This window comes from Myiozetetes cayanensis, unplaced genomic scaffold, assembly GCF_022539395.1.
Source record: "Myiozetetes cayanensis isolate MyiCay16 unplaced genomic scaffold, myiCay2020 scf1, whole genome shotgun sequence".
Taxonomy (NCBI): Eukaryota; Metazoa; Chordata; class Aves; order Passeriformes; family Tyrannidae; genus Myiozetetes; species Myiozetetes cayanensis.
Window position 1 is genome coordinate 31,841,279 of NW_026086604.1, and position 24,643 is coordinate 31,865,921.

The 24,643-nt window shown below is 40.0% G+C and overlaps 1 protein-coding gene across 2 annotated transcripts; it reads left to right on the forward strand.

Moving 5' to 3' along the window:
• Positions 1 to 2,021: 2,021 nt before the first annotated feature.
• Positions 2,022 to 21,372, forward strand: TRAM1 (translocation associated membrane protein 1). Of its 2 annotated transcripts, none has more exons than XM_050319015.1 (11): positions 2,022 to 2,314; positions 5,293 to 5,356; positions 5,953 to 6,074; positions 6,277 to 6,393; positions 7,010 to 7,068; positions 7,467 to 7,551; positions 11,139 to 11,209; positions 11,299 to 11,403; positions 11,862 to 12,005; positions 12,894 to 13,054; positions 15,227 to 21,372. In XM_050319015.1, exons 1-11 carry the CDS (start codon positions 2,192 to 2,194, stop codon positions 15,298 to 15,300), a joined length of 1,125 nt encoding a protein of 374 aa, XP_050174972.1. In that variant the 5' UTR covers positions 2,022 to 2,191; the 3' UTR covers positions 15,301 to 21,372. The 2 variants fall into 2 exon arrangements, with proteins under 2 accessions (XP_050174972.1, XP_050174980.1); XM_050319023.1 differs by lacking the exon at positions 2,022 to 2,314 and adding an exon at positions 3,212 to 3,407.
• The last annotated feature ends 3,271 nt before the right edge of the window (positions 21,373 to 24,643 follow it).

Consider the following 24,643-nt stretch of genomic DNA (forward strand, 5'->3'; position numbering starts at 1 on the left):
AGGGAACTTCCTTCCTAAATCATGTGACCATTTTGAAGCCTAGTGTTGCAAAACATGGATATCTGGAAAGAAACCTGGCAAACATAGACCAGCCACCCACTGGCAAGAAGCAGAGTGAGGGCTGTCTGTCTGGTGTTTTAGATTATTATGGCCCAGACAGCCATATGAAACTTCATGTGGCAGAGGAGGGAACTTCTGATAAAAGGAAGGTGTGGAAACTTCAGATGAGGTGACAGCTTGCCATGTTTTCCATTTCAGTATAGCAGTATAGACTGTGTCATCAGGACAAACTTAAAGCCAAGCTGAAACCAATGGTCTTGGTGATTGTATGACAGGACATCCAGCCAAATGCTCAAGGCACTTGCTGATTACAGCTTGAGGAAAGCACGTCTTGTCCCAGTTAAGTCCTGTTTGTTACATTCTGTGGAGATGAGATGACCTGATTTCTTTTAAGTCTGAGGTGGGAAACAGATGCAAACATACTGCAAAAAGGATTCCAATTTTTATCCCAGCCCAATGTATTTCACAGGTGCAGTATGTTACATCCATGACTACACTGTATGCCATCAGGGATATACTTTCACATTGCTATTGTTGAAATAGTGTTCTGCTTACTTTAGAGTAACCAAATACTAGTGTAGCCAGGGGATTAAGGGATTTCTAGGGTATAAAACATGTTGGGACTGAAATATGAATGCTGCTTCTGTTTAAGCTTAAAAAAAAAAAATACAGCAGTGAAAGGAAATTTTTCTGTCGCCTTTTCTGTATTTTTAAGTATCCTAGATCATCTCCAGACACCAATTATATCTCTCTGATGGTTTTATGAAATTCAGAGGAAACCTCCAAGTATCTACACGGCTGATGAAGATGTTTTATAGTTGAAAAACGTGGATATCAGTCTGGTCCATGAGTCACGACTCCATACAGTAGGAAGAAACGAACCTATTACCAACATCTCATACAATATATTTGATTCATGCTCTCAATTCTGGCAAGGCAAAGCAATACTGATGAAACAGTTGCACCTTAAGTTCTTACCCTAATTTCTTACACTGTATTCATTAGCTGCTGGCAGCAAAAGCCGTTCTGACAACACTAAATTTCAGCTATAAATTAGTCATTTTCTTGATCTTTCTTTTCCATATATCCACGGGGAGTATCTGCCACCCAGAAGCTTTAATAAATAAACATAGCGTGAATTTTGGAGGGGATGAAGGACAGCTGAATTCAGCCTGGATGTCTTCCACATCAGTGTTGATTTCTCAGACCTCTTCATTCATCCCTTTAAACCAGGCAAGAGCCTCCTGTGACTGGGTTGTTTTTTTAATCTATTTCTAGAATCCCTGTTAATGTCTCTTCCATACTTCTCGGTTAGCTTTTCTTCCCTCTCCTTTCTTGGATTCGTTGTTACTGTTATTGTTACATGTTACTTGTTGTTTCTGGCTGCACACTGCAGTGTGAGCGGAGGGGCGCGGGAGCCGCTGCTGGCCTGGTGACACCGGGACCGCCGGCTGCGCCTCGCCCGTGCCCAGAACGAGCCCGGCCAGCGCGGCGTCCTCCTTGCACCCTCCAGGAGCCCGTCTTACAGCTGGCGGGAGTCTGGTGACAACCAAGCTTAGCTTCGGGGAAGGAGAGAATGAAAAAAAAAAAAAAAAAAAAGTGAACCTGGATGGCGGGGGTGCCGGGAGGGAGTGGAGTCCAGCCCGGCTCCGGGGTACAGCCCGAAGCGGGGGGCAGACCGCTCTGTTAGGTCGCGAACCTGGCGGGACCCCCAGTCATCTTCTGTCGCCGCTACCTCGTTGAGAGAGTGAAGTTGGGCCGGTGCCCCGCGAGGGTTTCGGGCTACGGCCAGCGAGTATCCGGCCGGTGCTGCCAAGGACGCAGCACCCCTACCCAGCTGGCACGGCACGGCTCAGCTCGGCTCGGCTCTGCTGACGAGTCCCTGCCACGCCGCGTCCCGGGGCCGCTGCCGGGTTGGTGGGTTCGAACTGCCGCCCCCGGGCGGGCGGAGCGCGGGCGGAGGCGCCGCCGGCCGGCAGGGGCGCTGCGGGCGGGGGAAGCGGAGCGGCGGCCGTGCCATTCCCCGGCTGCGCGGCCGCCTCCTCCCCCTCCGCCTCTTCCTGGCCGCGGCGAGCGGAGCTGTGCTGGCAGCGGGGAGGCGGCGGCGCCGGCGCCCAGCTCCCGGCCCGCCATGGCGATCCGTAAGAAGAGCAACAAGAACCCGCCGGTGCTGAGCCATGAGTTCATCGTGCAGAACCATGCGGACATCGTGTCCTGCATGGCCATGATCTTCCTGCTGGGACTCATGTTCGAGGTGAGGCGGCACCAACGCCCCCGCCCGGGGTCCTCGTCGCGCTTCCCCCTGCTCCGCCGGGGGCTCTCCGTGCTGGAGGGGAGGGAGGGAGCGGGAGGGCGCGGGAGTCGCGATGCAGCGAGGGTCAGCGCCACCGCCTCCCGGCGCACCTGCCCGCCCGCCCACGGTGTGCGCGGGAAAGGAGCCGACTGCCGCCCCGCAGCACGGCCCGGGCGCCAGCGCGGGCGCCCTCCCTGCGCTGCATCCCCGCTCCGCCGGGGGAACGCCCTCTTCCCCGGCTCGGCTCGGAGCAGCCTGCGGCTCCCGCCAGCACCCGAGTCCCGCTTCCCCCCCGCCGCCCCGGGAGGGAGGGGAGGCCGTGCGGGGCCGGGCAGCGGGGTGGGCGCGCTGCCTCCCTTGGCGGCGGCGAGGAGTTCCTGCGGGCAGCGGGGTTACGTGGCAGCCGGGAGAGGGAGGAGGAGTGCGCGGCACGGCGAGGAGGGGGCGGGGGGCGAGGCCCGGCCGCCACAGCCGATCCCCCGCTCTTTGTGTGGCGGCCCCGCCGAGCCCCGCCGGCACTACGGCTCCCGTCGGGCGGCGCGGCGGGAAGGGAAGGCAGCGGTGACGTGTCCTTAGAGCAGCGCTCGGGTCCCCCTGCCCGCGGCCCCACCGCCCGCGGCCCGCACCGCCCGCGGCCCCGCACCGCCCGCGGCCCCGCACCGCCCGCGGCCCCGCACCGCCCGCGGCCCCGCACCGCCCGCGGCCCCGCACCGCCCGCGCAGCATCCCGGCGCTCCGGGTGGCTCCAGGCGCCGCTCGGATGGCGCCGGTCACTCTCCGCTGCCTCCTCCCGCCTCGGAGATGGGCCGAGGTTTGGCAGCGGCAGAGGGGAGCTCTCCCTTCTTCGGCCTGAGGGCCGGCCCCCCTGCAGGCCAGGCGCTCTCTGGGCCCCCATGTTGAATGCAGATGTTTTAAAACGTGCCTTTTTGGCTCTTCTCGGTTACCTCCTGAGAGAACTGAAAAGGTGGCTTACCTGTGTGACTGCCAAAATGATGTCAGTGATCTGAGGCCACTGAGACTGAGACCATTGAGACTTAAGATCACTGATCATCAGAGTAAGACACTTCATTGGGTGAATGTTTCTGGCTTTTTGGTATTTTATACATTTTTTTAGACATGTATTTGGGCTTTATTTTAGGCATTTGTTTAGGGCTATGGACCTTTTTGTTATGTGGGTGGTTTTCAGAATAGTTTTATCCAGCCATTGGTACTGCTCAGCACTAAGGCCCAGTGGAGTTAGGAAAACCATATACACACATACACACATATATATATATATACATATGAAAAGTAAAAACAAGGCAGAGCAACAAAGGTATTATGTTTGAGTTTGCTATCAGAAATCACCAAGACAGCCCCAATATGGTGGTTTTCTGCGGAATGACATTAAAGAGGTAGATGCCTTACTTCAGACTTAACTGTATTAACAATATTATTGGTAGGGTTGGAAGTTTTTTGGGGGATTGGATGTATTCTGAATTCTTTTGTTTCCAGTTTTTTTAACCAGTGCTTTTTCTACCCTGGTATAGAGAGGCCTTATATCTGTGTTGGTACAAATGTGGTGTGGCTGAGAATATTGTTGCAGTTCTTTTAGTGCTTTGATATAGGTCTTGGAAATCACCTGCTGTGGTTGATGTTGGTATGGTAAGGTGTTTATACTGCCTGACTTGTGCGATTGAATTAGTACTGAGAGTAGCTGACAGAGCTTTGAAGGGCAGTTCAGACTTCACTAGTGTTTTGAATTGTCATCTGAGGGCTCCCTTGATGAATAGGGAGCCCAAGGTGACCTCACTAATTTAAGCAAACTAGTTGGGTACCCTGAAGTTACATGGACTTAACAGTCTGCCATGTATTTAGGGTTTCATAAAATCTAGGTCTTGTTGACAATGCGCTGGTTTTAAAAATTGATCTCATTTCCAGTGAATGATAATTAATGCTGGTAGTAACCTAATAATTATTTTCAGATACTCAGTGTATCCTTCCAGGATTCATAAAAAAGCAAGTTCTCTTTCTTCGGCCCTATAAATGCCACAAAGACGCTAGGTTTTTACAGTAGTGAAAAGCTATCAGGTCACAAATATTGTTGTAAAGCACAGTTATTTTTCCTTCTCAGTTAAGACATGTTGATTCATGTTGGAATTCAACGAAGATGCATTAGACTTAAAAATAAGTTTATGCTTATTGACAAAGAAGAACTTGTACTACTACTTATTTACTAGGGTTTTTAGAATATCTCCACCCCTGGAAAAAAAGCCATTAGAACAAACATCCTCCCTCCAAATTGCTTTTATTCATTCTGCTTTTTCTTACAGCCAGTCATAAAGAGGTAGTACCACTACTGCTAAATTTAATCTCATTTGTTTTACACATCTTGCCAAAGGATCCCCAAGGTCAAAAGAATGCTAATTGTATTGAGTTGGTATGCCACTGGCCTGAAATGGTTTTCTTTTCTTTATGCTTTTTTCCTTCCCTGTCCATATTTTCCAGATCACTCACAGAGTTATGAATATGATAATTGACTTTCAAATTTTGTCAAATAAAAAAAAGTAGTTTTAAATAAAGTTTATTCCCAGCCATTGCTGAATGCATCATGGTCTAGGGGTTCCATGATATTGTACATTCTGTTAATGTAATAGTACAGTAGCGACTGAGGAAAGAATTGTAGCATGTTTTCATTTTAGTGTTGTAGGAAAGACTGTTTGTAAGTGGTGTTTTCAAGGATATTTAATTTAATTCAGGAGGTTTGGTATTCTGTAAACAGATCTATAGAGACCAGGCAATATGTGCTGCCTTTGAAAAGTCAGGTGAAGCAATGTGATAATGTGATCATTTTTTTGGGAGGGGAGAAGTGTGCTGGGCAAGTGTGCTAAAAGTATGGGCATATGTCTTCAGTTTAATGTAGCTTATTTCCATGAGAATTTCTTTCTTTTCCTTTTTCAGATTACAGCAAAAGCAGCTGTCATTTTTGTTACACTTCAGTATAATGTTACCATTCCTGCCACAGGTATGTATCTTGCAGGAGGTTAGTTATGAGACTGTGTATTCAGACATTATTAGTATGCCATGCTTTCTAGACTGACAGTAAGTTAATTTGTCAATTTGAATGGATAATAAGCAGCTTTCAAGGATTTCACTCTATTTTTACTAAAACTCCATTTTAATTAATTAGGTTAGAGACAACGTTTCTGTTCTGATTAGTGTTCTGTTCATCATTAGTGCTAAGGCACCATCTAACTGGTAGATAAGTTCACACAGATTCTTACTTTGGGTTTGCAAGTGACAGTCTTTGTAGTCAAAGTGGAGTGATAGCTTAACATATTTTTATTGTCCGCTTTCAATGTGTTTGGGTAAGCTTCCTAAGTGCACTTAAGTTTTTCATTTTATAGTACCTCTTTCCAGAGTCAAATTGAGTTTGTGGTGTGATGGAGAAGATAACTATAAACAATCTAGTGACCTAGTTTATGGTGGCAGTTTAATTTCACTTTTATTTGTTCAGCTGACTACAAGGTACTTCTGTCTGAAAGGTTTCACTCTGAGAAGCAAACTTATTAACCATTAAACTGTATTGGTGCCTAACAGTTAATTCTGTTTGCCTTTTAGAAGAACAATCTGCAGAAACAATCTCTCTCTATCACTATGGCATCAAAGACTTGGCTACGATTTTCTTTTACATGCTCGTAGCAATAATCATACACGCTATAATTCAGGAGTACGTACTGGATGTAAGTACAAAATATTAATTCCTTTCATCGAGAAAGTTGTCAGATTTCAATTAGACCTTAAGACTATTAATTTAAAAGTAAACTTCTGTATTAAAGCTTTTAACTGTAAATGCATACATTAAAACTTATAGATGTTCTAATGCAGTTACCAGGTAAATGTTAACTACTGCAGCGTATAAATAACAATGGATTTTCATTTCAGAAAATTAACAGGAAAATGCACTTTTCAAAAACGAAGCATAGCAAGTTCAATGAGTCTGGGCAACTTAGTGCATTCTACCTTTTCTCCTGTGTTTGGGGAACGAGTATTCTTGTCTCTGTAAGTATGATTCCTCTTCTGTTTGTATTATGAGATTTCAAAAGCTTCACTTAGACTGCTGATTAATATGTTTTTGGCTTATTTTTCTGGTTTTAGCTGGTTTTAATTTTAAAGTGGGGACAAGTTTAAGAATTGTGTGTAGGTTGTAGTCATAACTGAGTATAAAGTCCAGTAGTGTTGCTGTTGCTCAGTCTTGAGTTGATTTACTGTGAACAGATTAAGGTAAAACCATTTAACTATTATGGTACTTAATTCTCTGTAGTTTTTTTGTGATGGCTTATTAACATAAAATAAATGTTTGAAAAGCACCATACATAGCCTTTTGGAGCCTAGGGAATGGGTGTATGAGCAGATGGCTGTAATCTCAGGTCAGCATGTCCTTTCAGGTTAAAGCTAGTGGCTGAATGTGAAGGGGAAGAGTATCTTTTTTTTTTTTCTTCCCCTTAATATAATAACTCCTGGAAAAACTTTCCTTCTCTTGGTTAAACTCAAAGCCTGTCAGCAGTTTGCATGAGAAGACTTATGGCTGTAGAGATGCTGAAAGAACTTCCGTGTCATTCTGTATTGAACAAACGCGTGATTTGATTTGTTGTTTGTTTTTTCTTCTTTTTTTTAGGAGAACTATATATCAGATCCAACCTCTCTGTGGAGGGACTATCCACACACTCTGATTCCGTAAGATCTCTTCCTTAGAGGATTACTGGGAGACAGGAGGAGGTGTTTTAAACTTAGCCTGTGTCACGTGCAATTTGTGTGGAATAAGTAGTTTGTAAAACTATATTAGTCACTAATGCATTTTTGGTTGTATTTATGTGGGCTCTTGATTCTTTGACAATTGTAGCATACAAAGTTCTCTTTCTGTAGGCTGTGTCTTAAAGAATTAAGTTTTTGCAAGCTTTGTCTTAATTATTTTGGTTTTTAAAATCTTAGTTTAAAGTTGGCTAGCAGGAAGGATCTGTATGTTTTTCTTTCTTTAAGAGACAGTGATAAAATGGGTTCACTAGAAGGCTTCTGAAATGTATTAATTTCATTCATAATAAGTAATATCATTCAATTCTTACTGTATTGCACAGGTTTCAAATGAAGTTTTTCTACATCTTACAGTTGGCATATTGGTTTCATGCTTTTCCAGAACTATACTTCCAGAAAACTAAAAAAGTAAGTTCAAAATATAAATGGAAGGCACTCCAGAGTAAGCAGCTCAAACGGTGGAGTAGTTAATTTCTTTTGAACTTCCAGAGTAATGTGTTACCCTAGATTTCCTACCCTGTTCTAATTTGTGTTACCCACTTTTCTTGATGGAATTTGGGGTGCTCAAATGTCCATGAGAAAGGGCTTTTTTTTTTCATTTCAGTCATTTCAGTATTTCTAATTGCAATAAATATTTCAATATTTCTAATTGCAGTAAAATTGTTGTATATCTGTTGTGTAAATAAGAATTGCTAGTGTTTCTCATCTACTGAAAGAATTTTCCCTTAAAGAAGTAAATGTGAGATTTTCTTTTCAAACTCATTTTTTTGTTTCTCATAATTGGTAGTCTGAATAGTCTTACTGAAATCACAAGTACTTCATGAATCATGATATAGGTGTAGAATATAAACTGTGAATAATTTTATGAATCAAAGTGGTATTAAAGTCTGGGATTTGATTTAAATACCACTATCCTCTGCACAAGTTCTGATTATGTTAGTAGTTGATGTATTGAGATTAGTTATGTATTGAGACTTTTTTCAGTTCTCAACTGTTAACAGCAGCCTTTGTTTTCTAAGGGTTTTCTGTGTTTGGGTTCTCATAACACTGAGTTCACTTCAGGTTTTTTGTAGCACACTTTTTGCCTTACTGACCAATTTAACTACTCTCTTTGCAGTTTTTGCTCAAGTAATTTTGTGTATACCTTTTTCTGCTTAAACTTTCCTGTTTTAAACTCTTCAGCATGGCTTCACCAAGAGCAAATCATACTTGACTAGCTTAGAGGCTTTCCATGGTGGAGTGGCTGCATCAGCGGAAGAGGGTAGAGCTGCTGCTGTCATCTACCTGAACTTCTGTTAAGGCTTTTGATAGGGTCCCCAACAGCATTCTTATTTCTAAATTGGAAGGAGATGGATTTGATGGATGGACTGTTAGATGGATAAGGAGCTGGCTGGATGGCCACTTCCAGAGAGTTATAGTCAGGAGTCAGTGTCCAAGTGGAAAGTAGTAACAAGCGGTGTTCTTCAAGGTCTGTACTGGAATCAGTGCTGTTTGACATCTTCATCAGACAAAGGGATCGAGTGCACCCTCAGCAAGTTTGCAGAACCACCAGGCTGAGTGTTGCAGTTGATTTGCTTGAGGAAAGGGGTACCATCTAGAGGTATCCTGACAGGCTTGGACGGGATCCATGTGAACCTTGTGAAGTCCTTCCTACAGGGCCAACTGCAAGGTCCTGCACCTGGATTATGGGAATCCACAACATCAATACAGGCTGGGGATGAATGGATTGAGAACAGCCCTGCAGAAGACTTGAGGGTGCTGGGGATGAAAAATTGGAAATGATCCTGCAACGTACCCTTGCATATCAGAAAGCCAGTTGTAACCTGGGCTGCATAAAAAGTGGTGACCAGCTGGTTGATCTGCCCCTCCACTCCACTCTGGTGAAACTCCACTTGGAGTAGTGTGTCCTGCTCTGGGGTTCCCAGTGCAGGAAAGGTATGAATCTGTTTGAGCGGGTCCAGAGAAGAGCTACAAAGATGAACTGATGACTGGAGCACCCCTCCTGTGAAGATAGGGTGAAAGAGTTGGGATTGTTCAGCCTGGAGAAGAGAAGGCTCCAGGGAGAACTTATTGTGGCCTAACACTATTTGAACTGGCCTTATAAAGAAAGATGGAAAGAGGCTTTTTATCAGGACCTCTAGTGAGAAGACAAGGGGCAAGGATTTTTATCTGACAGAGGGTAGGTAGGTTTAGAATAGATACAAAAAATTTCCTTACAATGAGGATGGTGAGACACTGGAACAGATTGTCCAGAGAAGTTGTGTGTTCCCCTTCATTTGAAATGTTCAGGCTCGGGTTGGATGGGGCTTTGAGCAACCTGATCTAGTGAGAGAAGTCCCTGCCCATGGTAGAAAGGTTGGACTAGGTGATGTACAAACATCTCTTCAATCCCAAACGATTCTGTAACTGTTGTTGCTTTGTGACTAGGCAGTATCTCTGCTGCCAGAGTTCATTCAAGAAAATGAAACATAGGTGTTACGTAAGCATAGGTCTTTGTTCAGGAGGCTAGAAGAGGCTTAGTAAAATAGTAATGAGATGCATTGTTTTTATGCTGATCCGATACAGTATAAACACTGTTTTGCAGCTGCACTGCAGCTCATGTTCCCATATTGTGCTAATGGTACCTCTCAACTTCATAGCCAAGTCTGGAGATTTTTTTCATAACATCAAGAAAGCTGTCACAAGTGGCCTAAGTGCTGTATGATGAATAGTAGTGTTTTATTGGGTCAGTACTTGAACTTTTGACCTCTGACTTTTGCATTAAGTTTGAAGAGTGATAGTTCATTTGTTTTAGCGAGTTCATAGTCGATATTTCTTTCACCATGGCTTAACCTCTGCCATCTTGGCTTCCTTGCCTTATTCCTTGCCTTATTGCTGACACAGACAAGGGAAGAACTTCTTAACTCTGGTTCCTCTGTATAGTCATGTATATCTCCAGTTGCATTATTCCAGTAGGCCTTCAGTCTCTGCCAGTTTGTCTAAGCAGGGTGTTGAAATGTTACCTCAGTTCTAAAGTTCAAGTGTAAAAGGCTCCTCCTGGTAGTACTTAAAGAAACTAATGGTTTGTACTGACTATTCTTGAAGAAGGTTTTAATTTGTTTTCTTTCAAATAATTTAGAGTAGGTCTTTGTTCATCTCTTTCCTTGCTCTTTGTGCATGGTGCTTTGTACGTGGTGCTTGCTGTTGTCACAAGTGTTTAGGGAATTTTTCCAAAAAGTAGGAGTTGCTTAAGCATAACTTGAATGTACTCTGCATACCACTTCAAAACAGATTTTTATTGTGATCTGGCATATTTTAGTGGTTCCTCTGTTCACAGATGGCACAATATGCTTTCCATGTGTTCTGTGTCTCCCTCTTTATTATTTTGTCTCCATGAAGTGTTCAATTTAATGGGGCTAGCTAAAACCTGAATTGAAGTGTGACCACGTGGTTTAACATGACTGGTTAATAACTGTATTCTCTGTATTTGTCAGCAACGGTGTGCCAGAATTTCAAATGTTCTTGAATTTTTAAAATCAATGCCAACACTAGGAAAACTTTTCATTTTGGTTTATACACTGGGGTTTTTTATTTCTGTAGCAGTCTGACCATCTGATAAGCAGCAAACACATGGAAATGTAGGAGCTGATGATACAGTTATATATATACAAAATAAGTATTGTAATAGCTTGTACAAATTCACAAGAGCCATAACAAATAAAACTGGGCCCTTTTAAAAAGCCTCTTTGTGATGTTTGGTGCATTTTCTCACAATAGGATATGTGTAAGATTCTGAATATTATTGCTAAGTAAGCAGTAAGTTGTATGTGGAATTAGATGAGCCAGGCTGACTAATTCAGTGCCAGGCCAGACCAGGCCATGTTAAGGTAGTTGATAAACAAAGAAGGATTTCCAAGACTAAGGAATAAATAGTAATAGTAGTAATAATAGATAACATTGTTCAATACTGTATAACATTGCATATAAGTCATGGTTGGTTTTTTTCTTCCTAATAGGAAGATATCTTTCGCCAGATTGTCTACATTGGACTTTACCTCTTTCATATTGCTGGAGCCTATCTCCTGAAGTAAGTCAGTTGCAAACTTTTTCTGACCTCATTCCCTTTCTTAAACATCTAACAAAATGTCTGAATGTTTGTTTTCTTTGTTTTCATAGTCTGACCCATCTTGGACTTGTTCTTCTGGTATTGCATTACTTCGTTGAGTTTCTTTTCCACATATCTCGTCTTTTCTACTTCAGTGATGAAAAGTACCAGAAAGGGTAAGTAGTCTTTATCTTTTAAATTCATGTAATTTCTGTCTTAAAGCTTTTCACATTCAACTAACCAGAAACCAAAATTAGAAGGAAATTCAAACAGTTTTTCTTAGAGACCACAGTTCTCCAGAATAATGTTAGTACTTATATCTCTTAAAAAACTCGGGTTTTACCCTAAGTTTTGTAGAGAAAGGAACAGGATAGGTTCAGTATCTATCCAACAGCCAGTACTGTAGGAATTAAGAACATGCTCATGTTCTAATAGTACTGGAAAGCACTTTCCATTGAGTTGAAATTAGTTTTCAGAACGTAATGCAAGACTCATGTGGAATATGTGGAAATGAATTTAGGTAAGTTCTTATATTCCAAACAAATTTGCATGGTGAAGCGTAAACATTTGCCTTGTTAGTACATGTGTTTTGAATGGAAAATTCATTTAGTGTTTGTACTGTTTTTATTTCTAGATTTTCACTATGGGCAGTTCTTTTTGTTTTGGGAAGGCTTCTCACCTTGATTCTCTCGGTCCTCACTTTTGGCTTTGGACTAGCAAGAGCAGAAGATCAGCAGCTGAATTTCAGTACTGGAAACTTTAATATCCTGGCTGTTAGGTATAGTAAACCTGGAACACTTCTTAAGCATGTACTGTAAACCTGTGTTAGATACACAGTATAAATGGTATGGTATTAATGCCGGTATTAATTCTGAATGATTGAGTAATTTCATGCAACCGATGGGATCAATGGGAATAGTTTATGTAACAGACTTTTAAGCCACAGTGAAATGAAATGAATTATTTACAGTCTACAGTTGAGAAATCTGTAACTGGTTACTCTTTTGTGTCAAAAGAAACCCAGAATTAAGAGGAATATTCAATTATAAACACTTATTTTAAATGTTTTAGAGTTAGTAAATTAAACTAACTGCAATTACATCTAGAATTCATCTATAGAGGTCAAGGTGTTATGTCCAGAGCATCTTTGGTCCTGGTTGAAGATTTCTGCCTCTTTCTCTGTTGTTGTTATGGCTTCTGTTGTTGCTACATGATGCAGAATGTTCTGCCAATCACCTGGCCTTCTTATGAATTAAATCTAGAAAAGTTATTGAGACATTGACAATGTAAGCACTACCCTGCAGAATTAATACTCAGAATGGCAAGACACTCTTCAACCATTTTCAGCTGTTGCTGCCTGGTACCTTGAGAGTAATTCTGTAAAAGCAGGAAAGAAACCTGGTACTTCCCAGTTTTCATGGGTAAAGACTTCACTATCACTGTATACCCAGTTTTGATCATCTGTGCTTAAGCCCAGTCTTCCTGTGGGAGCAAACACTTGCATGGCTTAGAAAATGGATGTTACTAGGAGGATGGGTTGGAAGTTGCCAAAAAAAAAAACAAACCTGAACAAAACTGAGCTTACAAAAATTTGTATTATCTAGAAAGAATCACTCTAATGTGTGACAAACTTACTGATAAAACTTCACTTGTGTTTTGTTTCTAGAATCAGCGTGCTGGCCTCTATCTGCATGACTCAAGCATTTATGATGTGGAAGTTCATTAATTTCCAGCTTCGGAGGTGGAGAGAGCATTCTTCTTCTCAGCCTCAGTCAGTGAAAAAGAAGTTTGTATCAGCTAAAGGAAAGAACTCCAGAAAAGAAAGAGGTTTGTAGTTTCAGTTTTTATGTTGCCTTGACTTCTCAGAAACAACCTTAGGATGTGGAGAACCTTTTTTAATAGAGTTGCTAAAGAAGCATTTTATGTTTAACTTGCAAGTGAGAGGACTCAGTTACAGAAACAGTATTGATGAATATTACTGTGGGGAGAATTGGTTTAAAAAAACCCACTGTGTATTTTGGGTTTTCTGATTGCCCAATGAAGGAACTACTGTTTCTTTAGTTAATGTAACATGATATTTTTAATATCTTTAATTTCAGTACTTGAACAAAATACGTCATGCTTATGTTTTGTTCCTTTATAAAAAGGGAACAGAAACAATTATTTGTAAAATTTTCTTGCAGTGAATTTCAAACTTGTTGTTTATTGCCACAAAATTCTGAGATTTTAGGGCAAAGAGATGGTTTGATGATCCACTCATTAAATAGTCTTGTGTTGGACTGTTTTTACAGAAAATAGAATTTGATAGTTGTCTAAGGGGAGGTAGTAACTACTTACTAGTCTAAACCTGTGTTGAAGCATTTGGAAATGAACTGATGACTCCAGGTTTCACTTTTTGATTATGTCACACTCTTTTTATAGAAAGGGCATGAAAGATGAACTGAATGCTCTTTCCTCCAAGAAAAATCATGTCCTCTTTTAAAAATAAAGTATCCCCTTACTTCAGTATTTCTGTTGTACCGACAGTTAAGCTTCTATGTACTTAACTACTAGCTTGAATAACTTCTGGACTTTTTTGAAACTGCTGAAGTTGTTACAAAAGCTTTTTTTCAACATGATCCTTTGTTCCCAATCATGTATTACCAACCTATTCCACTTTTCGATATATTGAACCTAGTGTGTGTGAAGACCATTTGCATCAAGAACTGAGATTTGTAGTGGGAGATCCATAATTTTTTTTTATTTCCCCCAAGTTTCTTTTTTATTAAAATTATATGCTTTAGATTATTGCTGTACTCCCTTTAGATGATTTGTAATTATCATAACTTGGCTTTTGCGTGGTGTTGGAGTTTTTTGTTTTCATCAGAAAATTCAGGGGGATTTTTTTTATAATTGAATGAAGGTAGTTTCCTATGTAAAAGTGTCTTATTTAATCAGAAGTGTCCTATTTAATCAGAGCTTCATGTTCATTGCATAATCACTATGATGTTTCTTTAATTGAAGTCTTTTATGTCAAATAATTTTAAAATATAAGCTTAAATGATGTTTTAATCAGTGAGTCAATAAGGTAGTACCTTTTTAAAATCTCATCATCTATTTCATTCATATACTTTGATGAACTTGCTGGTTTTCATCCATCTTCAATGGACACTTGCAAGTGGTAAACGAAGAGTGAAAGAAGTCAGTTAATTGGGGTTGTGGTTTAATTCACAAAATAATTGAGCTATATCTGTCTTGAAGACTGAAGAAATTTTTTATTTTAAATAGAAAGAAAAGAACTCTGTTCTTTCATATTCTTCTGGTTTGAGTTTTCCTGTAATGTTATCTGTTCAGAACACTTGCACAGGATGCAGCAAAGCTGTGTTTTTGAAAGAGTAATATATGTAATGGAACTGTTTAAAATACTTTTTTGTGTCCCAGCTTTTTCAAGTACTCTTTCCACGTACACATACTCTTTGCAAATCTGAACTTTTAGTGTTTTCCTTCTGTCCATCTTTTAAAGTATATGCTTTAAAAATTGTATGTGCATGTTTAGGTAAAGGCTTTCCTGTATGTATGAAATACTTGTAAATGAAGGAGTGTAATTTTAGCAAGAATTATAGTATGAAATAGATGGGACTAATAATTAAGACCTATACAAGGGAATTGTGTATATACAGTGTGTCTCCAAAATTTCACAGAACACAGGTTGTGTTTTACTTTTTCACAGAATATCTTCTAAAATATTATAACTGGTCTTGATTTTTCGGTCTAGGTGTATATAATGCACATATTTCAGTGTCTGGCCACATCAGCAAACTGGAATTTATTGTAGCAAACTTCAAATTTTGCACTTTGTAAAAACTTTGTTATATTGTTGCATTTTGATGATAATTATGAGGTTTAATGAAGAAGATACGTCAGAAAAGAAGATAAAAGACTGTTTGTATAGGACCTAGAAAAATGTAAAAAAATATAAAGCATCTCATTGTGTTTGAAAAATGTTTTCTTGTTTTGTAGAAAACGGAATAAATGGAACAGTGACCTCAAATGGAGCAGACTCACCTCGCAGCAGGAAGGATAAATCCTCGTAAAACTGGGGTTTATTAAGTTAATTGACTAATGTCCCCAAAGAATCTGCTTTTTACATGGATGGCTCTTCAGCACTAGAGATATTGTGGATTAAGGAAAATACAATTCATGTTTTTTGATTATTGATGTTGTTTTGAGAAACTTTTTTTAAAAAGCCATTTTGACTAAGGAAAAAGGTTTATCTCTCTTCAAATAATTGAGGGGAGGATTCAACACTTTTTAAAAAACATTGACGCTTTTTTAAACATTTACTGTGATGAAATAACTTACTTAATGAGGATCACTGTTGCAATGTATTATTTCCCTCCAGTTTTTGTAATCTTGGTGATACATGATGTTCTACCAACTTCGCTTTTTCCAAGTTCCTCAAGAAGTATTGCAAAATTAAAGTAAAAACTTAGTATGAATTTTCAGATACTCTGGCTTTTCAGTTAATTACCTTGACTCAAATTTACGTTTCAAATTGGGATTCCAAGACCACACCAATAGCCCTCTTTTATTTTGTAGTTACTAGCTGCACAATGTCTGCTCTTAGAATTGCCCCATATCATTAAAACAAAACTGAAATAATCGGAAATGTTGCAGAGTCTTATTGTTTGTTGGTTAGAAATCTCATACAAGGAACAAAAAACCTTTTTGAGATATAGCTTTTAGCACTTGAAAATTAGAAGGGAGCGTGTATGATCATAGGAAGAGTTGATTTGAGTAGCACTGTTCACTTCTGTGTGTGCTTTTAAAGTGTATGTATCTTGGAGAATTAGTGTGCGTTGGACCTTCTTTAAAAACTTGTCTGTCCGATTTTAGAGGGTGGAGGTTCTTCTTACAATGTGTTGTGTTTGTTTTGGGAGGCAATTAATGCTCCATGAAGAGGGAATTAAATAAATGGATCAAGTAATGAGAAACATTCCTTTATTCTAACCGCTTTGCTTTGTTTCACCTCTTTTAGGAAATAGTTTGATTTCTCCTATATATGTTTTTATGAAAAAAATATTTAGAAGCTGCAACTTCTTAAAACTGATTTATTGTGCCCTTTGCTACAACTGGAAAAATCTCAATTTAAGAATTCTTCCATTATCTTTCAAAATTGTATTCAATGTGAAGCTTTGTCCAGTTAGTTTTCCAGTTTAATATGCAGATAATGTTTCCTCTGTACGCTTTTGTAATGGATAAAATTCAACCCATTGCACTTGAGAACGAGTGAGAGATTTATTTCAGTCTTAAGAAGAAGTTGCTAAATTAGTCTATCACGTTAACCAAAGTATTGAACTGCTTATTGATTGAGGATAATTATGAGCAATCAAGCTGATAAATAAAATAATTTTAATTAAAACCTGTTATTATAATTGAGTTTATACCCAACAGAGTAATAAATCTTCATTCTGTATCTTCTACAGTTCAGTTGCTTACTATTCAGAATAAACGTTTCTAGTACAAAATCTCCTCTACAAGTAACTATCCATTCTTCAATTGTTTAGTGCTATTTAAAGTTATTGCAGTATAATTTATTATATGTCTCCGCTAATTACCGTCACACTTCCCAAATATTTGCTTCACAGCTCCTGAAGTGGACTTGGCAGACTTATATACTTGCTTAGCTTGAGAACTCTGGGGCAGCATGCCCTGTAATATGCCCAGTCTGCTTCAGCAGAAGTAGCTATGCCATGTCTTGATTTGAAGTGGTGGAACTCTGAATCTGTCTGATGTGACCATGAAACTGGAAAATTGGAAATCAGAAATTTTGAGAGAATTGTGTGTATTATATACTTGCTGCCCAAAAATCACATTTCTAGTCTTATGTTTCTAGAAAGACCTTCATAAATTCTGTGTGCCTTGCTCTCAACTTGTACCTTAAGCCAGGGGGGGAAATTTTAAGTGTCTAGTCTGGTACTTTGACTCTAAATCAGTTTGGTTGTGATATCCAGTTGTACTGGGGCTCTCAGAATAATGGGTGGAGGAACAAATTATGAAGGGAACATCTAAGGTACTTCTTGAGATCTTTAAGACTTATAGGAGTCTGAGGGTTGTAATAGTTGTTTCCCTAAGGCAAACTGTTTCTTGTAAACCTCGTTCACAGTGGTCTTGAAATGTAAACTTCAGGTTAATTTCCAAAAACTTCGAAAGAATATATTCTTGACTGTTAATACTGACATTGCTTTTTGTCTCCTTTTAGCCTTATGGACAGAAATTCTTGGTCTTTGGACTTTAACAAAAGCACTTTTGTTTCCACAATGGCTTAATCTTCATCCTTGCCTTATAGGAGTTGACGCTGTCTGCCAAGTAATAGAGAATAATAACAGTTGTTCTAAAATTTGGGTAGAGTATTGGAAACCAGTATCTTCTGTCTTTTGTGTCATAACTAAAAATACATATTTATTATGTTTGAGGCAAAAGAAGTGATTTTTAATTTTCTACCTTGGGATGGAAACACTCATGAACTTAGAAGATTTTGATACTTCTGTTTCCAGTTCGGTATTACTTGTTTTAGTATAAGATTATTGTTTGGCTGGATAATTTCTTTTTAATTGCTTAAAACTGGTTTTTAAATGTTATTGCATTTTTGGCTCTTTGCTTGAAATCTGGGATTCAGTGAAATGGAAGTCTAATCATGTTTGCTTAACTATGGAGTCAGGAAAAATGGAAATGGCTGAAGAGTTAATAATTTTATTTCTATGCCTAATAAAATAATTTTTGCCTAGGCTGCAGTAATTTATCCTGATCAATTGACAGATCCTGTGAAGAGAAAGCTTTGTCCGTATAGATGGATTTTAATTGAATAATTATGCAGTCAGTGGGTAGGGTTTGTTGGGTTTGTTTTTTTTTTCTTAAACCCCCTTCCTTTAGCTCTGTCTTGTCAGAACTTTTCAAGATTTAACAACAGATGATTTAAACCCTTTTTTGCCCCCCAAATGTGTGTTTGGTTTCTGTGCCAGAATCTGCTATCAAAACTATTATTTTACTTTTAAAGTGATTATATTGAACTTCAAAGTACAAGCAAGGAACTCAGACCAGCTGAAAATAATTTTCAGAGTTTTAGTTTCATCTGGACACTTTGACTAGTTGCAAAGACCGATTTCTCCTATGTGAATTACTGATGAATGTGGAAATACTCTTTGGAAATACTGCTTTTGTGGTGATCTCATGCCCAAAATTAGGAATTATGAAAGAATTTGCCGAGCAGAGAAAATGCATAGGCTATTTCTGCTAAAGTTAGGTTATGCTGGTGGTAAATTAAGTATGTTGGGATAATGCACGTAGAAAGTCAGTTATTTGTAAACATTTGATATTTTTCCTAAATACTTTTTTTCTTTGAAAGTTTTAGTTGTGTTTATGGAGTTATATTAGCCAGAATTGTAATAAGCAGTGCACTACTCTGGTACAAGTAGTTTACTTCTGTAAAAAGGATCAATACACATCTGCAGTCCTCTTTTTCTTTGAAGACTTCTGACTAACTGCACCTGAGGGAATTTTGTTGGTGGCAAAACTTGATATTAAAGGGAAGGGAGCATTTTCATGGTCATGCTAAGCTGAAAGTAATGTAGGTTGATGCCAGAATTGGGGTTCTGTCCCTTGCCTTGGCTAGCACAAGCCTTTCTGGTTGCACGGTGTGCTAGATGAGGGAGCTGGTGCAGGTGTTTGCTTGGGGTTTTTTCCATTGGATTAGTTACCTGATAGTAATCCCAGAGGCTAACAAGTAGTTATGTATAAGCAAGAAGAAAGGATGCAGGGAAGAGATGAATTCAGGTTCTAAGGCAGCTACCCCTTCCATTGACATGTGGCTTAAAAATTACACTAGACTGCAGTATGAGTTGGGAGATCTCTTTGAAAGGCTTCCAGTCATCAGTACCAGAAGGGAGATTCGTCTCTGGTAGTTCTTACTTGCCAAATCCATTAAGTATTAATGGATTTTTGTTGGATATCGTGGGAGAAGGGGAAATATTTATTGTGCTTTACTGTACTGAGATACCTTTTTAACTGTCATGAGGGTTTCCAAGCAGTGTAGAATGATACTGGTGATATAGAAATTGGAATTTTGAAAATGTAGATTGTCCTGGATCAAACCCTTCATGTATTGAAGTAAATCCTCCAGAGAGTTTTGCAAGAATTGCACAGTATGCCTGTCTTGGTACATGGAGGGGAGGATTGTTTGGTTTCTCTTATTTTGTTTTCCTGTTTTCAGGAAGTTCACCAGCTGATTCGTAGGTCATACTTGGGTTTGGTTCCATTTGTGACTCAGCCCTTCGGGCCTGTGTTGTAAATGATGGAGACTGGCAGCTTGAATAGGCTTCCTATGCGGTGTTGGTCACTGCTGTCCTAATTGTTCTCTCTCTAAAAGGTCAGTATTGAAGGGACTTGAACACAAAGGAGAGACAGTCGTGATGCTTGTAACGTTTGCAGGCTGGTGAGAGCCTGTGCACAGATCCTGCACTCCAGGGAGGGGGAGCTGTGATTTAATACCCGCAGTCATCTTGTGCAAATATTTAGGTTACTTCTGGTGTGCAGGGTATAAGGATGTCCTACAAAATGTAGGCTTGGGGAATATTTAGAAGGTCCTTTAAAAGGAATGAGACTTCAAAGGACTGACGTCAATTATCATCTGTTCATCATATTTGAATTTCTTAAGTTGTTAGCTGTGGATTATCTTTGGAGCACTGGATTAGCCCGTGCTTGCTGGTTTGTTGGTGGGGTTGTTTTATATACTGTAGGTTGTTGTGGTGGATGTTTAATGAGTATCTGCTCTTCACACTGTTCCCTGAACTACGCAGTTTTGGGTCTGATAAGCCTAGATCTCTACACATTAAGGAATTTTGCATACTCTTCAGAACTAAAATAGGAGCAGGGCTGGACTGTTTCTGGATCAGACTTGCAAGAAATAAGCACATCAATATGCTGCGTGTCATCAGAACCTCCTTAATGGGAACTGAAACTCTTTAGTATGAATACATTGCAATACAACTTATATTGGATATAGCTCACATCCAGAGCAAGTGCCATTGTGGATGAAATGGAACTGCTTTTAGCATCTGCCACTGTCAGTTGCCTTTGGTGAGCAATGGGTGAGGAGTGCTGGGCTCTAGCAGCAGTAGACTGTTTTCTACCTTTTAGAAAAAAGTTCTTTTGATGTTGCCAATTCAAAAGGCAACAACTATTTCTGGTTTAAAAAAAAACAGCCTAGTTTTGAATCCAATACACTTGATCTCTATGGGTCCTGTCATTTTTATTTTAGGTTTCTGCAAATACTTCAGTTTTATCCTGCTAAAGGATGGCAAATATGTGATGTGAGTGCCAGAAATGACAACTCCTTTTTCTTCTTGTTGTGTTTGAAACTCTTTGCAGAATCAGAGCAGCTTGAGTGTAGCTTTATAATTCAATAGCCCTTCAGTATTCATTCCTTGTCTGTATTTATTGTGTTTAATATTAGAGATCAGGCATTGTCATGCAGCACAACACAGTTGTTACCTCTTCATTCCACACAGAAGAGTGTTGAGCAATTTGATATACTGAATTGAAAAAAAAAAATTAATCTTGACTGGTTTTGCAGAAATTGATATTCCTGAATGTTTTTCCTTTGCATATTGCAGTTCACTCTTGCTGCCTTTCTCATTTAAGAAACTGGATACTTAAGGTCTCTGAATCTCTAGACTGTAGTTTTGCTGCATAGCAGTTGACAGATTATGGTCTAGAACTTGAGCTTTGTGTCTCCATATATTGGCTATAAATATTGAATATTATCTTTTGCATTGTAATCAACAGATAAAAATTCAGCCCATGATAATAAGAATACTGTAACAGGGTAGAAATTTTGACTCCTGAACTCCAGACTAGAAATCAAGCCAAAACTTAACTCGTGTTCTCACACGGGTAATTCCTCCTCTTTGTTTCTTGATTAATCATTATATTTGTTTTGTTTATTTAGACTGTAAGTTCATGTGGCAAGGGTTGTCTTTTGTGTGTGTGTGTGTGCGTGTGTGTACCCAGGACAATAAGGTCTGGAGCCCCAGTCTGTGGAAGCTGTAATAAGCAATCACCTTGTTATTGTTTTCCTGGATATCATAATAAAGAGTATCAAATTAAAACTGTGCTCGAATAGTCTGTTACAAAAATGGAGGCATGGTCAAAGACAAATACAGTGTTTTATTTGGGGATATTCACTTAAACCAGTGAACACAGAGGCAGGAAATCTGCTTAGGCTGCAGAGGAATGGCATGTAACTCAGACTGGAGCTGGAGCTTGCACAAAATTATCAGGAGTTCAGGATTGAGTTTCTCACCTGTCAGCTTGAGAAACCGCATTGGCCCTCCCTTTTGAGAAGGTGAGGCTTGTTTGCTGTAATACTTGTGCAGTGTTTTGTATCCTCTGAGTAGCACTTTCCAGCTTGAGAGGGTAACCATGAACTTGGAGAACATCAAGAGCTGTGCTGGGCAGTGTCTGGTGTGGCCTGGTGGCTTGCTACTCCAGTGTTTCCATGATCTTCAGCTGAAAAACTTTTAAAGCCTTGGTAGATTTCAGATGCACTGATACAGAAAGAGTAAAATTTCATCCAGTCTGAAGCTGAGCCTCCACACTGCTCTATTAAGGATCTCAGCGACATGATGGAACCTGAGGACTGTACCCAACTTAGGAAAAGTTCTGCTGTTTTTGGAAAACTTATACCATGAATGTTACTTTCCCAGGGGTTTTATTTGATATATGGTGGAGGGGCTGACTACAGATCCCATGAGCTCTGTACTCAATTCAGCTCAACATACATCAGATTGCTGCTTTTGAAGAACTGTTGAACTACTTAAGTCTTAAAAACCTGCATTTGTAACTTGTAAATCCTCAAACTAATTGAATGAAAATGTTAGGTGAAGGTTGGTCTTTCATAAACACACATCTTGTTCTTGACTTCATTGTTAGGCATCATAGCTTAAACTGTAGTTTAAAAAGAAATTGTGTTAGAAAATCAATGGAAAAAATATAATTTTAAGAACCAGAGCTATCTTGCCACCATGTGTACCTGTCAGGTGACTAAATCTACTGTAGGTGTTAAGGACAGGTAGATACTGATAAGTGGCATCTTAGATGATTGTAACAACTTCTACTTTATCTTTCACCTCCTGCACCTCTCAGTATCATCATCTCATTCTACTGCCACTTGTGGAGGGATCCAGCAGACATAGATGGGAGGCGGAGCAGATGCGATCTTAGGAGCCAAATCACGTGACGAGTTTGGGATGTGGGAAAAGCAGCCACTAGAGGCCACCAAAGTCTGTGACAGCTGCTCTTGAATTTGGGTGACTGGTAGCCAGCAAGAATGTCTTCAGAGGCCTATGTTTTTGCTGCACTTCTGACAAAAATTACTTTTTGCTTTAAGAATCATTTCTGCTGTAACTCAGAAAACAGAGCATTGAATTTAATTAGACCAAACTCTTTGTAGTTTTGTCATAGTAGTAAAACCCATCCTGTGTTCTGCAGGGCTTGGAAGGTGCCCTTATTTGGCCAGAAGCTACTTCCTCACTTCTGGTTGAGAGAACAGGATGTAGACGTCCAGTATGAAGGCTTTATCTTAACCCAAAAGTGCAACGCCTTAGATTAAAAGCAGCACTGAGAGTGCAAAGTAAGCCTCGGATTATATCTGCCGTCTGTGATCGGTTTTGTAGACACGTACGCAGTGCTGTGGCAGATGCTGATTTCTTAATCCCTGGGGTGGGAGAAAGTATAGAAAACCTGTGCTCTGTATTTCCACTAATTTTTAATGCTTTCAAAACAAGGTTATTGTTAGAGAAGTTTATAAAATGTTTCATGCACTGAAATTTCAGCTTTTATCTGCCAATAGGAGGCCCTTGTTTGGTGGGAATGTTGCTTATGGACATCTCCCTTAGATGCTGCAGGAGCCATATAAAAACTTTGCCTACAGTAGTTAAAACAACTTTTCAGAAAATGTAAGTTAAAAGTTGCAGTTTACAGATTTTGCTTACAATAATAAGGAAGTGTTTTGTTCTTTTAGCATATGCCCCCTTTTACATAGAACAAAGTGTTTTGGTGTGACGTTGGAAAACAATCTGGTCCTCTAATTTTTGTGGTTGTCTTTGGGGTAGTTTTACTCTAGTCTGCTCAGAAAAAAAAATCCTGCCCTAGTTCTATCTGTTCTGGGTCCTGGAAGGATTGCTTTTGCTGTTGGAAAGCAGTGCAGTGCAGGGAAATCTATCTCTGGAAGAAAAATAAGAAATAATGGCTCTCCTTCAGGATTGTCCTGGGACTTCGGTGGAGTCTGAGCAAAACTTTCCTGAACATCTGGATTTGGGTAGTCCTGGTAAGAGACGGCAAAGTATCTGAATTATGTCGTGAGCTGTGAACGTGCTTTGATTTGTAATTCATTAAATTGATGGCGACAGGTTGAGTGTCTGACTGACCTAATCACTGGCTTAGTATTGCCACGCTGACCTCCGAGACAGACAATGTGCAAAAGATTAATTTCTGTGGCTCCACATCTATGGAGATGCAGTTGAAAACAGGTCCCAAGACTTGCAGTGCTTCCACTGAGAAGGCACCATGTTAAGCATTCTCCTCTTGCTGTGGCTGTCGCTTCAGAGATGAATGGCTGCACCAAGCAGTTGATACCCTCAGGACTTGAATACATACCCCCATCTCCCCACCACCAAGCCTGCCCTGTTTCAAGAGCTTCAGAGATTTGAAGCTGAAACTTTTTAATTTATAGCAATAAATGCAGCTCAGCACCATGGGGGACATCAGGAACCTCTGAGTGTAGAATAGAGTATGCCCTACCCTGGAGAGAATGATGTAAATCATTCTAATTCTTGGCACTGGTATTTAAATTTTGTTCATAGCATGCCATAAAAAACCTTTCAGACACTGTAAACTGTCTGTTTTGTCAAGAAAAGTCTCAGAAGCTTTCTGGAGGAAAATTTTTAGAAGGTGAAGGAAATGGTTTCTAGAGGCAACATGAATGGTGCTATAGTTCTCTTGGCCCTCTTTGCTTCTGCTCTCTCAATCTCCCCTCTTCCTCTTCTCTGCCCCCCAGGTCAGGGAAGTCATGACAATGAACTGCAGTGTAGGCCAAGAGAAACTCTGGTTAACCCTGGAGGTTCCTCTTACAGAGGACCCTGCCAGACTTCTTGTCTCCACAGCTGTAAAGCTCCCTTGCAAAGAGCTGCTACCCTGGACAAACCCAGAAGACCACGTGCTCCAGAGTCTGGCATTCATGGCCCTTTAGGGAGGAGATGCAAAACTGTGAGAAGGGTCCTGCTGTTTCATCTCCCCAGTTTCTGGCAGTCATCAGTTTATGGACTTCTGAAGCATCTGGTGCATCAAAACTGTAGGAGGTTTTTTATTTTATTTTTAATT

Coding starts and splice junctions, on each gene's coding strand:
- TRAM1 (XM_050319015.1), top strand. CDS start 2,192: ATGGCGATCCGTAAGAAGAGCAACAAGAACCCGCCGGTGCTGAGCCAT. Junction 11,210..11,298: donor GCTGGAGCCTATCTCCTGAA/GTAAGTCAGTTG, acceptor TTGTTTTCATAG/TCTGACCCATCTTGGACTTG. Junction 11,404..11,861: donor GATGAAAAGTACCAGAAAGG/GTAAGTAGTCTT, acceptor TTTTATTTCTAG/ATTTTCACTATGGGCAGTTC.